A 16,903-nucleotide genomic window follows, 5' to 3' on the forward strand; every position below is an offset into this window, starting at 1 on the left:
TTATTTACATTGTTAGAGCATTCACTCAGCTATCTCGTCAATATAGATAATATGCCTATAATCTTGCTAATAAGCGTGGCGTGTTCTAATGGACGCTAGGTTGTCTGGCTGACTCCCTGGACTGTCCCGCATTTATGAGATCTGATTACACTCTGCCCTATTATTTGTGCTCCTTAAATACTGATGTGACTGGGAGGAATTACGGAGAATCAGCACAAGTGATGTGGGTAACATTTTGATTAAATCCAACAGGTATAATTCATTATGATATGATTATAATGCATTGTACTGTAAGACTAAGTCTTCATGATTTCATAATGATCCTGACTGAATACGTTTTTTTTTCTTTCTTCAGTCTGTTGAAAAATGTCTGTATTGAAATACATACCAATTTGCAATGCAGGAATACTTCTCATGAAAGTTCATGTTGCACTGTAAAAGCCATACATAGTTATGGAACCATATGCAGCTATCCATTTCAAAAAGGTCAACCCTTCATATCTTGTAATGACTTGACTTTCCATAGCTGGCCCAGTGAAACAGTCCCACGAAGGGTACTCCCACTCTCAGCTATCCAATGACTTGATCCAACGGTCCTTTTATAGCCTTTGGAGCTGCAGAGATGGATGCAATGGCTCCAGAATCAATTAACAAGAAAGCCTGGAAGCTAACCTCATGCTGCTCCATTTAATTGTGATTTGACTCTTTTAGCCCAGTGATTTAAGATGATACGCTTTTTTCCCTCCAAATCTATCAGCTATAAATTACAGTCGAAGCAAAGTAAAAAATAATAATTGTTTTTCGCAACACGGGGCCAATTTAATTTGGGGAAGACATTGCGATTGAGTCATGCTTTCGATGTGTAATTTCCAAATGACCAAAAACAATCCCTGGTTAATGTATTTTAGCTCAGCGGCTAACTGCTAATACGGTGAAATGGTTGTTCAATGAGCGGATGTGTTTTATTCATCTCGCTCGTTAGTGGGAGCGAATCCAGATGAGACAATTACTGGCTGAACTCAAACACACAGGCCCATTATGCCAAGTAGAGTGAACGAAAATGACTGAAWAGTAGGTACGTTAGAATGAGGCACGTGTGTTGGAATCGAGAGAGAGAAAAAGGACAAGGGCAAAACTTCCAGTTTAGAATAATCATAATTAGTTCTAGCGTACAAAAGACTCTTTAGCCTACAGCAATGCAGAGTCTGGTTATACAGTGTTTTGGCAACGTCATCAATATGAATCTACACAGAGATTTGTTAATGGCTTCTTAGCTACAGTGTTCCTGTGTACTGCGCAGCAGAACAAATCCAAAACAAGCCTAATTTCACAGTAATGACTCGTTACCACACACTCACGTAATCAACATCCAATCTAGCTCAACTATGGCTATAAACTTCAATACAAGACAATGACAGCAGCTGTCCATATTTGGAAATCCAGGGATGATCCAACCCTATGTCATAACACTTATCTGGAGTGAGTTACCTCTTTTACAGTAAGCTACAAGTGTTTATTTTGTTACTTATCTCCTTTTTTTATGTGGTAATGCTATTGCCAAACAAACTTGGGCTGGTTAAAAGCGGTTGCTCCCTCGACTCCCATTGAGTTCTATGTCTTCCCTCAGCTACTGCAGGGTGTCTCCTGGTGAACGGAGCCTGAGGCTGATCCTGGGTCAATTCCTGGGGTGCTGGTGGTGGTAGAGGGGTCACTGGAGCCGTATTTAGTCTGCAGGGAGCGGCCCACGTAGCTCCAGTACTCCCTCCGGATGGTGTCCTTCTCATGGGCCAGGAGCTCACAGAGCTGGGGAGAGAGACAGAGAGAGGGTTAGGGATATAGCAGGATTAAAGGGTTGAAGGTGCAAAGGACGAGAGATGGACAAGAGATCTATTTAAACAGAGCAGAAAGATTAAAGGAATAATTGATATTGTAATGGGGTGAAACCAGATACTGTTTACTTTAATGGAAAAAAATAAAATAAAGCCAAATCAAAATGTTTCTTTTTGCATAGTCTTGCAACCCAAGTGTTTGGAACTTTGGGCTGATTTGCTAACACTTGCTTGTTCGCTTACGTGCAAATCAAATGACCTATTACCACAGCTAACATAGCCATGGTAGAAGTACTGGCAGTGAAGTAGTTGGCTAGTGGCTACTCAACATACATTTGACACTTCTCACGGATGCACTAGCATTGCGAAACATAAATTTTCTAAGTAAATAAAGAGGAAAACTAAGAGAATGTCATTTTCAACAACCAATTGAATGAAATCCCTTCCTGCTGCATGCATTTCTGAGTAGTGGAGACTCAAATATGCATCAGAGCTCCTGTAGTGCCTTTTCTGACAACGCCCATGTTGATGATTATAAGCATAGACACGTTTTAATTTTGTGTTCTTTTTTTTTTTACAGTTGAAAACAGCAGCAATTTTTTTAAATAAAACACCTCCCAGGAAACCTAATTAACTCTGACAGACAACCTAGCATTTAGTTGCCAAAAATAGAGGCAAAATACAATCTGTCACTCAAACTGCCAGGGAGATTGTCATTGGAGACTTGGAATAACATGCAAGAGATCCGGTGCGATAGGATAAAGCGTTTTCAAATCCGACTTGTTGAATAATTCCGACTGATTTTCCTTGTTCCTCAGCCTTGAACTCTTTGCGCGAGTGCTGCTCTACACTGATTGACTCTCAGTCAATGTTTTACACTCGAGGTATACAAAGGAAGGAGACGTCTCGGCTATGGTAGAAGACACAATTTCCATTCTCTGCACATTGTTGCCAAGTTCTTCAGCATCTACACCCGTTTCCCAGTGCATTCCTGGGGGGATCCCGAAGATGAGATGTGCACATTTCTGTTCGTGCCGAGCACTAGCACATTTGTTTCAACTCATCAAAGCTTGGTGTTTAGTTTAATCAAGCGTGTTACTGCTGGGCTAAAATTAAAAAATGTGCACTCCCTTCGCGTCCTCCAGGAAATGACTTTCAGCCGAGACTTTCAAAGTCTAAAGACTTTCAGCTGAGTGCACAATCCCACTTCTGCCACAATGTCTCTAAATTAGTTTAAAGTAGTATAATCCCAACTCTGGAGTAATACCAAATAAGATTGTGCCTATTTTCCCATACATTTGGTCCATGTGCTGAACTATCCTTTGAAGTGGGAGAAGTCCCCATGTTGAACTCTTCTTTTAAATCAGATAGGTCCCCATGCTGAATTATCCCTTTAAGTCTAGTAGGACAATGTGCTAAACTAGCCCAGATAGGTCCTAGTGCTGCTCACCTCCAGGGCCTTACTGAGGACTTCCTTGTGGTGTTCCAAGGTGTTCTCCAGGAAGTCCTCGTAGATGTCCACCAGGAAGCCCAACAAGTTGGGCGAGCAGTGGGTCTCCTTAAGCTCCAGAATCTGCTCCAGGAGACCCGGGTGGGATGACAGGCCCAGGTCCTGTAGAATCCTGGGGGTGGGGGAAAGAGGGAGAGGGGTGTGAAAAGCTTTGACCAACCAGCTGGTCAAGCCGCATGTGGCTCTTCAACCTCCCCTTACACCTTCCCTACAGTAGGCCTATGCTCCATGCCATAGGCTGTAGACTTGTTAATTTAGCTGACAAGAAATGCTTAAGTGCAGTGCCATTATTTTATAGTAAGAATAGAATGCAACTTAGCTGAAAAAATTGAACATTTATTTCTCCCATTATGGAGCAAGTCCGCATATGAAGTGGCTGTGTTGAGCATAAAAGTGATTATTTGAAACAAGTCCTATATGCTATACTTAGAGTTTTGACAACTTTAGTTGAGAATGATATAAACCTTAGAAATCAAAACATATGGGCTGAATGGTATGACTGTAGGCTATTGATGATTTGAGAAAGTAGCAAAAAAAAGTTTGTGCTCCGTTCCTTGCCTCAGGCTGCACAACTCTTCTCTCATCAAGTGATCATATTTTTATCCGCCATCAGACTACTCAATTTAATCTCGTCTTTACTAATATGTAAAAAAAAAATGTTTTAACCGATTTAGAAATGGGCCATTATTAAATGGTCAGGAATAGGGACAGGGGAAATGCATGTAATTTGTACGCACTCGAATAGCGAAGGGAGGCCGTGCGCTTTCCCGCGGGACCGTTTTGTAGGCTACTTCGGTTTTATAGCGGAGCATGTATGTGCTTTAGAAATAAATAGAAGCACACTTATTTTACGCCACTGCATCAACCACYGTTCGAGGTGCATTGTCTCGCTGCCAGACGGGTGATATTCAGCCCAAACTCTGTATGCTATGGGCTCTCTTACCCTGTTCCTGCATCTACCTATTGCTTAATTTTGGAAACCAAGCAAAAATCGCATCGAAACATTTCACTAAACATTTGACAGCCCTCGAGAAAGGAATCAAGGAGAGGCGATGGAAACACATGGTGTGAGATATTCTGTATTTCTAAAGGTAATGTCACCCAATTAATAAAAAAAAAATAAGCCCTATTACTAGGCTATTCTAAATCAAATTCACTAATTGTAGGCTGTCAACTGCCCTGCACAATCAGTGAACCAACAGCATCGCCTAGGGCTTTACGTTCTCTCCCAGACTCATGGATAGAAATTTTGGGGCATAGCATAAGTCCACTATGCATAATAATACAGTTCAAAGGCGATTACTCGAATTTGTTTAATTTTGGAGTATATGCTAGATCAGTGGTTCCCAAGCTTTTTAATAGTCCCGTACCCCTTCAAACATTGAACCTCCAGCTGCGTACCCCCTCTAGCACCAGGGTCAGCGCACTCTCAAATGTTTTTTGCCATCATTGTAAGCCTGCCACACACACTATACACGTATTAAACATAAGAATGAGTTTGTCACAACCCGGCTCGTGGGAAGTGACAAAGAGCTCTTATAGGGCCTGGGCACAAATAATAAATCAGTAACTTAACCAACAACTTCTTTACTTAACCATCTTACATATAAAACCTTATTCACAATTTTTTATGAACAAATAACTCACCACAGGTTAATGAGAAGGGTGTGCTTGAAAGGATGCACATAACTGCAATGTTGTGTTGTATTGGGGTGTCTTATCATTTTCCACACAGTTTGTGCCTGTATTTAGGTTTCATGCTAGTGAGGGCCGAGAATCCACTCTCACATAGGTACGTGGTTGCAAAGGGCATCAGTGTTTTAACAGCGCGATTTGCCAAGGCAAGATACTCTGAGCGCTGCCCAATCCAGAAATCTGGCTGTGGCTTCTGTTTAAATTCCATTTTCACAGAACCGCTTGTTGCAATTTCAGATATCGGTAAATGGACTGGAGAAAGGTCCTTGTTAATGTAGACAGAGAAGAGCTCCAACTTCTTAAATCATAGCCTCAATGTTGTCCCGCACATTGAATATAGTTGCAGAGTCCCTGTAATCCTAGATTCAGATGAGAAAAAAACATCACCCAGATAGGCCAGTCGTGTGAGAAACTCATCATGCAAGTGGTCAGACAAGTGAAAATTATGGTCAGTAAAGAAAACTAAGCTCATCTCTCAATTAAAAAAAAAAAGTGTCAATACTTTGCCCCTTGATAACCAGCGCACCATATCGTTGCATAGTGCAGAAAATACAGGAGTTCAGGGGCCTTGCTTTAACAAAGTTAACCATTTTCACTGTAGTGTCCAAAACATCTTTCAAGCTGTCATGCATTCCATTGGCAGCATTCCCTTGGCACCATAAATGTAACGGACATATACCAGGAGCGTTGCCAGGCCCACTGGCTTGTATGCGAAGCAGTAATTGTTTCAAAACATCTCCTGCCATGTCACTGATGAGTTGTGAAACAGTGTTGTTTGATGAAGGCATTGTCTGTATAGTTTTTTGGGCCTTTTCCCCCAGCATTGTCCCAGCCATATCCGTGGCAGCAGGAAGAATTAAGTCCTCCACAATAGTATTGGGCTTGCCAGTCCTAGCCACGGTAGCTCACAATATAAGACGCTTCTAGCCCCTTCTTATTAAATGGTCTCTGTTGCTTTTATACATGTCGTACTACTCGAAATTGGTCTTCATTTTCAATCAAATTACTCCCGTGGCTTATTTTTCAAATTGGCATGTTTTGTTTCTAAATGTCTGCGCAAGAGTGAAGGTTTCATCGAGTTGTGAGACAGTGTGTTATGTACAAAAGTACTGTACCTAAGGAAAGGCACTACTCCCAATATAAGTGATCCCCAAATCAATGTATTTGCGCCTCTTCGATGGTCCAACGTCCCTGTCTGTTGTTCGGTGCTTTCCCGGGTAAGGGGGCAGTAGCTCTTCGGCTGCATCAGATTCACAACTGTCAGTGTCCATGCTAGCTGGGCTAACAAATGTAGAATTACTGATGCTACTGATTGGATGTGCTCGTGGAAGCAGAACAACTTGGGTGGTCGACAGGTGCAGGTGGAGTACTGCTTGTAGTAGCAGCTGGTATGTGTCTCTATGGACGCGGGTCTTACTTTAATCATTTATCTATTTTTGAGCAAACGGAATGTGCAGCAGCTACGCTTGGCTACATACGGACCGTTAGTGGAATTCCCGCGAGAGAACAACGGTTAATGTGATTGGATGTTAATTATTTCACTAGGCCAACTGTATTTGACATCGTGTTATTTCGCTGAACACTAGATGGTTTAATTTTATTTTTGGCAGTGAAACGAGGCTACTCAGGCAAGGAAAAATCTCACCCAAATGTATTGCCCCGTAGGAAAATATAAATGGACTGTTTGAAACTTATTTTAAATGTTAATCACATTTTAATTTGGCGTACCCCCGACGGCATTGCGCGTAACCCAGTTTGGGAATACCTGGGCTAGACCAATTATGGCCCAAAGACATTTTAAATCTGCATGATGTTTTCTTCCATGCATAATATGCAGTCGGCTGTGTATTGTATAAAAGCACAATCATCATTTGAATTCAGGTTTTTCTTTTGGCCTGGGCTCATTTGCCTATACATAAGCTCAAATWTGTATATGGGTGTTCTGAATTAATCATCACCTTAGAAAGCACTGTCCATTTCGTTATGTTAGGCTTTGAAACATCATCCACAACAACAACCATGTTTCAACTTCTTTCTTCAAATTGATCATCACAATGATGTGAGTTTTTTTTAAAGTACTATAGGCTTACTACTGTTTTGATGACAAGTTTTTGATGTGATTTTCGAATGCATTTGCATTGATGTCAGAGTGGATAGAGGGACAAGAGCGCAGGGAACCAGGCCATTAGCGACCTGATGTTAGTTGGCAAGTTGTGTAATTTTACTGTGGTTATGACTCATGATGTGGGCAGTAATACGCCCCTGCAACAGCCCCATCTGAGATGGGCGACGTTACAATATACAGGACAATACATGTTAAAACCTTATCTTACTTTTATTTAATTCTGTTTTTAAAATGTACAAAACATAACCTGTTGCAGGTTAAGTTTCTGTTGCTGAAAGTTTCAGGTTAGGCCGTTCAATGTGCTAATTTCTAAAAGTAAAGAAAAAAAACACTGTTTTTAGTTAAAGCAGTATAATAAATATTGATTACAATCAACCTGTTTGCATTACAATAAATGTATCTGTGTTCATTATAGAATTTCTTGTGGGGCTTGATATGGGCCTTACAACGAATCACTGCAGCATTTTTTCTCAATAAAGTAACTATCAGCAAAGTCGGTGCTAGTGGGTTGGTGGGGGGAGTCAAGTCTTAAAAAAAAAGATTTAAATGGAGGGGGGTGCAGTGGGATTATTTAAAATACACTTTGAAGAGGTAGGGTTTCAGATTTTTTGGGAAGATGGGCAGGGACTCTGCTGTCCTAGATTCAGGGGGAAGCTGGTTCCACCATTGGAGTGTCAGGACAGAGAAGAGCTTCGACTGTGCTGAGTGGGATGGCCAAGAGACCCAAGGTGGCAGAACGGAGTACTCGGTAGGGATCGACATTGGTAACTGGGATCACTTCACATTTCCCCTCCCCCAAAAATGACAAGACCCAGGAAATTATATTTTGCCCCAATGTTGGCACTAAAGCAATTCCACAAGACATGTGTGCAGCATGAGATTATCAAAACAGGTTCACACAAAGTCGCCATAAACGCAAAGCACACGCGACCCAATTTAAGTGAATAAACTCTACAGGAAACCCTATAAAATAGTGTGTGCCTCTGATAGGCCTATGCACAATTCACTACATAGGCATCTCTGTCACAGACAAAGTCTGTTAACAATTCAGTGGAATGACAGAAAATTCTATCTTCTTCTGTCCTAGAGCCTAGGCTATTTTCCTATTCAGTCCCAATCCCACTGAAACCCAAAATCATGACTCTTGTCTTGCATGAAAATTCCTAACTTTCTTCTGTAATCCATAGCTTACATTATCAAAGCACATCTCTCGCCTATGCATGTCAAAATAGAGGTCTAACATTTCTCCCACTTGCTGCCCATATGAGAGCTTCGGTAGAGAATGTGTGATCTACATACAGTACGAGCGTAGATATTGATATTTTTTTCAACAGAGTTGCTCCCAGTTAAGATACCTTGATATTTAAACTACTTCCATTCTTCATCTGACCGTTATTCAAGAACTGATCTGCTATCTGTATAAACATCTCGATTTAGCCAAAATATAGGAGATATTCTGTCATTCGTTGAACGAGGTTATCTATCAAGCTTAGAAACTTTGGACATTTGACTTTTGTTTGACTGCCGTTAAAGTATGTATGATTCGACAACGCTATACTCGGGGTGCGCTCTGTGTCGAGATGGCTTACTGCTGAAATGCCTTGAATTGAGGAACATGATAACGCTCTGAATTTATGAACCGTCTGTTTGGCAATTCACATCATTGCTGATCAAACAGTTACTCTATCATTACTAAATATCAGTTTAATTTGCTATGAAATATTCACATAGTGGCGCAGCCAATCCAACAAGGTGGCGCCGCGCCCATCTATTTGGGGAGAACCCTGGCATAGTGGCCATATCTTGGTTTTAAACACTTTAAGTGGGCACTTCCGATTTTTTGAGATATTTCCCGGGATTCTCGTGATAAATATGAATCATTCCCGGTATTGAAACTTGGTAGATTTTGGAGAAAATAATCATCCCTATAACACAGGTTGGGGTGTAGGTTTTGAGCATAGCTGAAGGTAGGAAGGGGCAGTTCCTCTTGCTGCTCCATAGGCAAGTACCATGTTGTTGTAGTGGATGCGAGCCTCAACTGGAAGCCAGTGGAGTGTGCGGAGGAGCGGGGGTGACATGGGAGAACTTGGGAAGGTTGAACACTAGGCTGTGGCGTTCTGGATAAGTTGCAGGGGTTTGATCGCACAAGCGGGGAGCCCAGCCAACAGCCAGTTGCAGTAGTCCAGACGGGAGATGACAAGTGCCTGGATTAGGACCTGCGCCACTTCCTGTGTGAAGTAGTGTCGTACTCTACGGATGTTGAGTAGAGCATGAACCTGCAGGAGCGAGTCCTTGCTTTGAGATTTGCAGAGAATGACAGGGTGTTGTCCAGGCTGTTTTTCCAAATCAAAAAGTAACATCACTCCTGTAGCATATTTACTGTATGTTCACGAGATTGATTCTCTCTACACCTTCACCAGACAGCCGCTGTGTCCACTGCTCTGTGAACCTTAACGTCAGATTTCATGGTAATTTGATCTGACTGCTATCAGTGGTGATGAATATCAGATATTGCCGCTATTGGCTTGAAAAGGCTCACATTTTTTGTGCGGATCTCTCAACACTTTTTTTTGTTTGGAAAAAAAGGGCTCTTCCAATCAAAGGTTGCAGACCCCTGGCCTAAACTAAAAAAACATGGTGCCTTCTGACATCTGCTGGTGGAGGATAGAAACTGCAAGGCAAGTGTGATATTACCCATAACGTTGTAGACTCAGAAAGTAAGTAGGATTTAATTCCCTACTGAATGAATCCTATGACACTTACCCTTTTAAATAGTTCCACACACTTTCGTTGTGGGGAGCCTTCTTAACCTGTTTGAGACTGTACCTTAAAAAAGACAAAAGGAGAACACATTTATCACATATTTGTTTGATATAGCTCACTGGAAATCTTTGCCCAATCCAGAAACAAGACCTACCCCATTTTCAAAAACAATCCCTTACCCACGGATATCCAAAAGGGTTTGATAGGTTTAATGCCGGTTAAACTCCTACCAAGCCTATCAGAGGGCAAGGTGGAGTTACAATCATGCTGCTCATACCCATCTCATCCGTTCAGATAGGAGTGGGTAGGGGCTTAGAGGATGAAGTGCCAAGTGGGTAGCAGCTAGGAGGTTGTTTCTGGACCAAGCCTTTCCCATTTTCTGGGGCAGTTTGTGGGGCTGACATGAGATACGGCTTGTAAGGAGAGCAGGTACGTACTGCACTTCTCTGTTGAGTATGGCTGGGTCTGAGTAGCCTGTCGTGTGGGAGATGATGTAGTGCCTCTGGTTCCATGCCGAGTTGTTCCTCACATCTTCCTCCAATAACTGATCCACATACTCCAGCTCACTGTCCCAGAGCTTGTACTCCTAGAAAATAAGACACTTTAGTACTGACACACACAAACTAACATAGTACAGGCACACTGTCCCACGGCTTGTACTTCTGGAGTACACTTATTTAGTACTGACAGACAAACACATCATTGTCCTTGCTATTGTGTATTCCAATGGCATGTGTCCATTCAGATTTGTGATTCATATTCACTGCACATAAAGGATTTCCTTGTTCAGATATCACCATTCATTCTGATATCCTATTTTTGATCCATCCGCTACTAGATACTTTCCAAGACAATACACCGATTCAATCACACAACTGTGTTAAAATAAAACTGCACAGTCATATAATCAATGCAGCCCATTTCAGAGAGCTATAGAGTCTGTTTGGTGGCAGAATTCAAATGGGACTTCATTTACACAGACCTGCAAAAATAAATTGGTAATCAACGTCGTTTGGTTTCATGTATCAAACCAGTTGCCTTGAAAAAAAGTTGGTTTTGTGCACTCTCCTCAAGCAATAGCATGGTATTTTTTCACTGTAATAGCTACTGTAAATTGGACAGTACAGTTAGATTAACAATAAGTTAAGCTTTCTGCCCACATGTCTATGTCCTGGAAAGTTTGCTGTTACTTACAACATCCTGCTAATCACATTAGCGCACGTTAGCTCAACCGTCCCGGTATAGGGACACCGATACCGTAGAGGTTTTAAGAACAAATTCTTATTTACAATGATGGGCTACACCGGATGGCGCTGGGCCAATTGTGCACTAACCTATGGGACTCCCAATCACGACCGGTTGTGTTACAGCCTGGATTCGAACCAGGGTGTCTGTAGTGACGCCTCTAGCACTGAGATGCAGTGCCTTAGACCGTTCCACCACTCAGGAGCCCAATATACTCTCTGCCTCATTAGAAGGTATGTGATTGTGAATGTGCAACGGAGTCGGTATAGTCCCTATCCCAAACTGGGCTTAACCAGAGACACTCTGCACAACAACACTTCTTGCTCAAGAAGCACCGTTAATACCATTGACCCAGAAAAGCCAAGGTGCGAGCAAAGGTTCAGCTAGGTCCAGGACAATGATTTTAAGTCTCAGGGCAGGAGATGTCACTTGCACGATGGCCGCTACTAGCGCACACAGAGATAACTAGCTAACAATTCACCATCGGTTACAAACGCAGCCTGGTTGCTGAGGCTCATACCTTGATGACCCACTGTCTGTGCTGCCAGGCATGGTAGTTCTTAGCGTCCTGACTTAGGATCTCTGCAATGAACTCCAGTTCCTCAGAGGGGTCGTTCAGCCACTCCACCACCATTCGTCTATGGTGCCTAGGATATGGAGCAGACGGTTAAGGCTTTGTAGAACCGAAGAAGAAAAATAAGAACTTTATTGTCCAACTTGCAGAGAACGGAAAAGTGTCTTTATGCTCACAACCCAATGTTGGAGACAAACAGCCCGATGTTGTCATCCAGTCACATTTGTTAATTTCTTTAAAAAGTATAGTACACAATATTTTACATAAATTAGGTTCTTAAAGGACAATAGAGTTTTAGTCTGCTTCATTGAAAATCAACTATGGTCGTGACACTGGATTGGCAGAGCTCACCAGACTTGGTAGTTTTTGGGCTGGTCCTCGATGATGGCTGTGATGTACCTCATCTCCTCTCTCAGGTCCTTCTCCAGGGCCTGCAGTAAAACTCGCCGGTAGTGCCTTCACATACACAAAATGGAGAGGAAAAGTTCACCCTTTCTGTATGATCTTCGAAAATGAAATGTGCAAGGAGGGGAAAAGAAAAAAAAAGTGTTGGTTTTCTACTGTTCTGTTTATAAATCATAATAACACCTGCTTACCATACAGTGTAATTTGCAGCATTCAGTTCAATAGCTTCAGCTGTCAGCAAGAGTGCCCGGTCACTTTTTTCATCATTCTTCAGTAACGCTCGGAAATAGTCATACACGTCTGTGACTATTGGAGACAAATGTAACATGTTTAGTTACGTGTGAAATGTAACGTATGATGCAAAGTGAAATAATTGTTCATGAATCGTAACTATTTAAAGTGACTTCAGAGTTACAGTTGAGTTTTAATGACTCCAACCTAAGTGTTTCAAAAACTCCTCAAATTTCTTGTTAACAAACTATAGTTTTGGCAAGTCGGTTAGGACATCTACTTTGTGCATGACACAAGTCATTTTCCCAACAATTTTTTACAGACAGATTATTTCAATTATAATTCACTATCACAATTCGTGGGTCAGAAGTTTACATACACTAAGTTGAGTATGCCGTTAAACAGCCTGAAATTCCAGAAAATTATGTCATGGATTTAGAAGCTTCTGATAGGCTAATTGACATCATTTGAGTCAATTGGAGGTGTAACTGTGGATGTATTTCAAGGCCAACCTTCAAACTCAGTGCCTCTTTGCTTGACATCATGGGAAAATCYAAAGAAATCAGCCAATAAATTGTAGACCTCCACAAGTCTGGTTCATCCTTGGGAGAAATTTCAAACGCCTGAAGGTACCACGTTCATCTGTACAAACAATAGTACGCAAGAATAAACGCCATGGGGCCACGCAGCCGTCATAACGCTCAGGAAGGAGACGCGTTCTGTCTCCTAGAGATGAACATACTTTGGTGCGAAAAGTGCAAATCAATCCCAGAACAACAGCAAAGGACCTTGTGAGATGCTGGAGGAAACGGGTACAAAAGTATCTATATCCACAGTAAAACGATTCTATATCAACCACTGAAAGACCGCTCATCAGGAAGAAGCCACTGCTCCAAAACCGCCATAAAAATCCAGACTACGGTTTGCAACTGCACATGGACAAAGACTGTCCTTTTTGGAGAAATGTCCTCTGGTCTGATGAAAACAAAATAGAACTGTTTGGCCATAATGACCATTGTATGTTTGGAGGAAAAAGGGGGACGCTTGAAAGCTGAAGAACACCATCCCAACCGTGAAGCACAGGGGTGGCAGCATCATGTTGTGGGGGTGCTTTGCTGCAGGAGGGACTGGTGCACTTCACAAAATGGATGGCATCAAGAGGGGAAAAATTTGTAGATATATTGAAGCAACATTTCAAGACATCAGTCAGGAAGTTAAAAGCTTGATCGCAAATAGATCTTCCAAATGGACAAGGACCCCAAGCATCTTCAAAGTTGTGGCAAAATGCCTTAAGGACAACAATGTCAAGGTATTGGAGTGGCCATCACATAGCCGACCCTCAATCCTACAGAAAATTTGTGGCAGAACTGAAATAGCGTGTGCGAGCAAAGAGGCCTACAAACCTGACCAGTTACACCAGCTCTGTCAGGAGGAATGGGCCAAAATTCACCCAACTTATTGTGGGAAGCTTGTGGAAGGGAACCCAAATATATTGACCCAAATTAAACAATTTAAGGCAATGCTACCAAATACTAATTGAGTGCATGTAACTCTGACCCACTGGGAATGTGATGAAAGAAATAAAATCTGAAATAAATCCCTCTACTAATATCTGACATTTCACATTCTTAAAATAAAGTGGTGATCCTAACTGACAAAAACAGTGAATTTTACGGGATTAATGTCAGGATTGTGAAAAACTTAGTTTAAAAGTATTTGGCTAAGGTGTATGTAACTTCCGACTTCAACTGTATTTGGTAGGCTAAATGCATGACACTGACAAAATAAAACAATATGGATGTCTGGTTTTAAATGATATGCCAAGTTTAATTTCTTACACTTGTCAGAGTAAGGCAATCTTCACAACAGGATTGGGACCATCATCTTGAGGAACAGGCTCTAAATCAGCCCATTCTTTCCTGTCTCTGTACATGAGGGCGAGAGAGGGAAAGTGAGATAGACATTAGTGAATGGGGCAACTGTTCAGTCTCGGCCAATTCGCCTACCTCAATTGACGTGAATTCAGGTATCACTTTTAATTCAATTAAACATAGAAAACAATAATACCTAGCTAATTGTAAGCTTACTATTAAGTATAGATCAAGGCGACCAATAGCTAACATTATTAGCGAACTAACTCACACCGGCTAGGGAAGTGGGGGAATTTTTTTTGACGTATTGCTACACAGAGAAGAATCTTTGACTTCACGGACTCGTCATACTCGTCTCAGATACTGGTTCAGCTAGTCGTACTACTTAACGCTAGCCTAACTCGTTAGCTAGCCTACCTGTAAAACACATAACGGAACGGGCTTCATAGCAATCTCCTCTTCGACCTCTTCCTCGCTCCTCTCCTCCTGAAATTCTGAGGATACATTTGAAGTTTCTTCAATACCTGACATCTGTAATAAGCTGGTTTCGGTTGCAAGCGGAATAAGAGCTGCCTTATTTGTAAGGTCGGACGTCTGTGTTATTGCACTCATGGACGTCATTTCCTGTTTTGTGCAACTCTATAAATCGTTTTACAAGGAGCAATGTACTGGAGAACGTATGGTCGCGTAGGAGTTGATAAAAATATATATAAAGGACCGTTTTTAAAACATTGTGTTTATGTCCGCAATCTGTCACCTCATTCCTCGAATAAATAGTCTTAAAAATGTATGAATATGTGTGTGTTTCGTTAGAATGCACACAGGTTTACCAAAGAGTATTATATTGGCACGAACATGTATTTTATCCCTACTGTGGATTATTTGTTTTGGATCTTTAGAGAGATTCAGTAGAGCGTTTTTGAGTTTAAGAGTTTTAGCAAGAATTTATCCATCACGACTATCCATAAATGCAAAAACCGAGTTAAAGCCAGTTTCAGGTTGGGAAATTCGACGGAATTGCGCGCTTCAAACCTCAATTGCTTTCAAACCACTTGAGCCACAGACTCCAAATAAGTTCATGATGTTGGAAAATGTTTGCACATCATGCACAGGTCTTATTTTCACGATTTGGACATTAACGCTTTCAAAAGCTAATAAACTGTGAAATGTGAGCAGCATTTTGTATTCCTAGTTGATTAGTTAGGGAGCTTAAACTAAGTAGAACGTTTTTTTACATTCGAATTTCAATAGTCCTTGGTCCATGTGACCTACTGACTTCAACAAGACGTTCAGAATGTACACTCAGTGGGCCTACACATTGCACATCCTTTAGTTTGTCCATTTTTATCTCACACGTTTTTACAATAATTTTTCAAACTTTCCCATTTCAATAGCTCCTTGGTCTTGTGATCTACTGGACTCAAACAAGGTTCAGAATGTCGACTGACTACCCTTCTATAGCGCACACCCTTTTGTTCGTCCATTTTCATCTCACACGATATTACATACATTTTCAATGTTTCTCATTTCAATAACTCCTTGGTCATTTGACCTACTGAACTCAAACAAGGTTCAGAATGTACACTCAGTGAGCCTACACATTGCACACCTTTTAGTTTGTCAATTTTCATCTCACACGATTTTACATGAATTTTGTAAACTTTAGAATTTCAAAAGCTCCTTGGTCATGTGACCTACTGACCTCAAACTACTTTCAGAATCTCCACGGACTGGCGAAGACGGGTGCCGCAAGGTATCCCGGAGAAGCTGGCAGGAGCACGGGGCGAGGTCTCAATTCTTTGTGAAGGGCAGGGCGCCCTGGAATGGGTTTTCCCCGAGAGAAGGGCCCAAGCCATGAAAAGCGTAGCGGTTCCAGCGGCGTCCGGTGACCTCTTGCTTGAAAATCCGGGGGAGGGTGTAAATCTCAAGCCGGGCCGTACCCATATCCGCAGCAAGTCTCCAAGGTGAACAGGCTCTGGGATGTTATAACAATGTAGGTAAGGGTTGTTGGCAAGTCAGATCCGTAACTTTGGGATGAGGATTTGCTCTAAGGGCTGGGTCGGGGTCGGGGTCGGGGTGCGAAGGTCGGGGTGCGAAGTGGGGCTGGGCTCAAGCCGCAGCTGGGGGAGCAGTCACCACCGTTGGAAGTTCGTTGTGCGGCCAATCTCATGGTCTCTCGTGCGTGGTCTCGCAATGAGCTGCGTGCCAGTGTTTGTCCGAGTGGTGTTCGTCTGGCGAGCCGGTGGGGGGTTGGGTCCGGCAGTTAGCGGCCGCAACTCTGGACGCGCACCAGGCCCTTCTCCCTTCTCGCGGATRTCCCCAGCTACGGTGCTCGCCCGTCCTGTTCGCGTGGGGTCACTTCGGACGGCGCCTAGCAGCTGACTTAGAACTGGTGCGGACCAGGGGAATCTGACTGTTTAATTAAAACAAAGCATTGTGAAGCCTCAATGTGAGTGTTGACGCGATGTGATTTCTGCTCATTGCTCTGAATGTCAAAGTGAAGAAATTCAATGAAGCGCGGGTAAACGGCAGGAGTAACTGTGACCCTCTTAAGGAGTCCTTAGCCCAGGACATTGGGGATCCATGCTTCCCGAATTAATGCAAAGTCAAATATAGGCAACTCCAAACCATACATTGTGTTACCTGCTTGCAGGT

General features: G+C 42.3%; 1 protein-coding gene across 1 annotated transcript; it reads right to left on the minus strand.

The window, feature by feature from the left end:
* Positions 1-1,136: 1,136 nt before the first annotated feature.
* On the minus strand, positions 1,137-14,853 carry LOC111968202 (protein farnesyltransferase/geranylgeranyltransferase type-1 subunit alpha-like). The gene is given in 11 exon segments (XM_023993764.3): positions 1,137-1,803; positions 3,280-3,451; positions 9,923-9,985; positions 10,360-10,508; positions 11,688-11,814; positions 12,093-12,197; positions 12,338-12,452; positions 14,216-14,228; positions 14,230-14,302; positions 14,666-14,698; positions 14,700-14,853. Coding segments are annotated over 11 exon segments (1,110 nt in total). The 5' UTR covers positions 14,780-14,853; the 3' UTR covers positions 1,137-1,623.
* Positions 14,854-16,903: the final 2,050 nt, after the last annotated feature.

This window comes from Salvelinus sp. IW2-2015, linkage group LG8 (genome assembly GCF_002910315.2).
Source record: "Salvelinus sp. IW2-2015 linkage group LG8, ASM291031v2, whole genome shotgun sequence".
Classification (NCBI taxonomy): Eukaryota; Metazoa; Chordata; class Actinopteri; order Salmoniformes; family Salmonidae; genus Salvelinus; species Salvelinus sp. IW2-2015.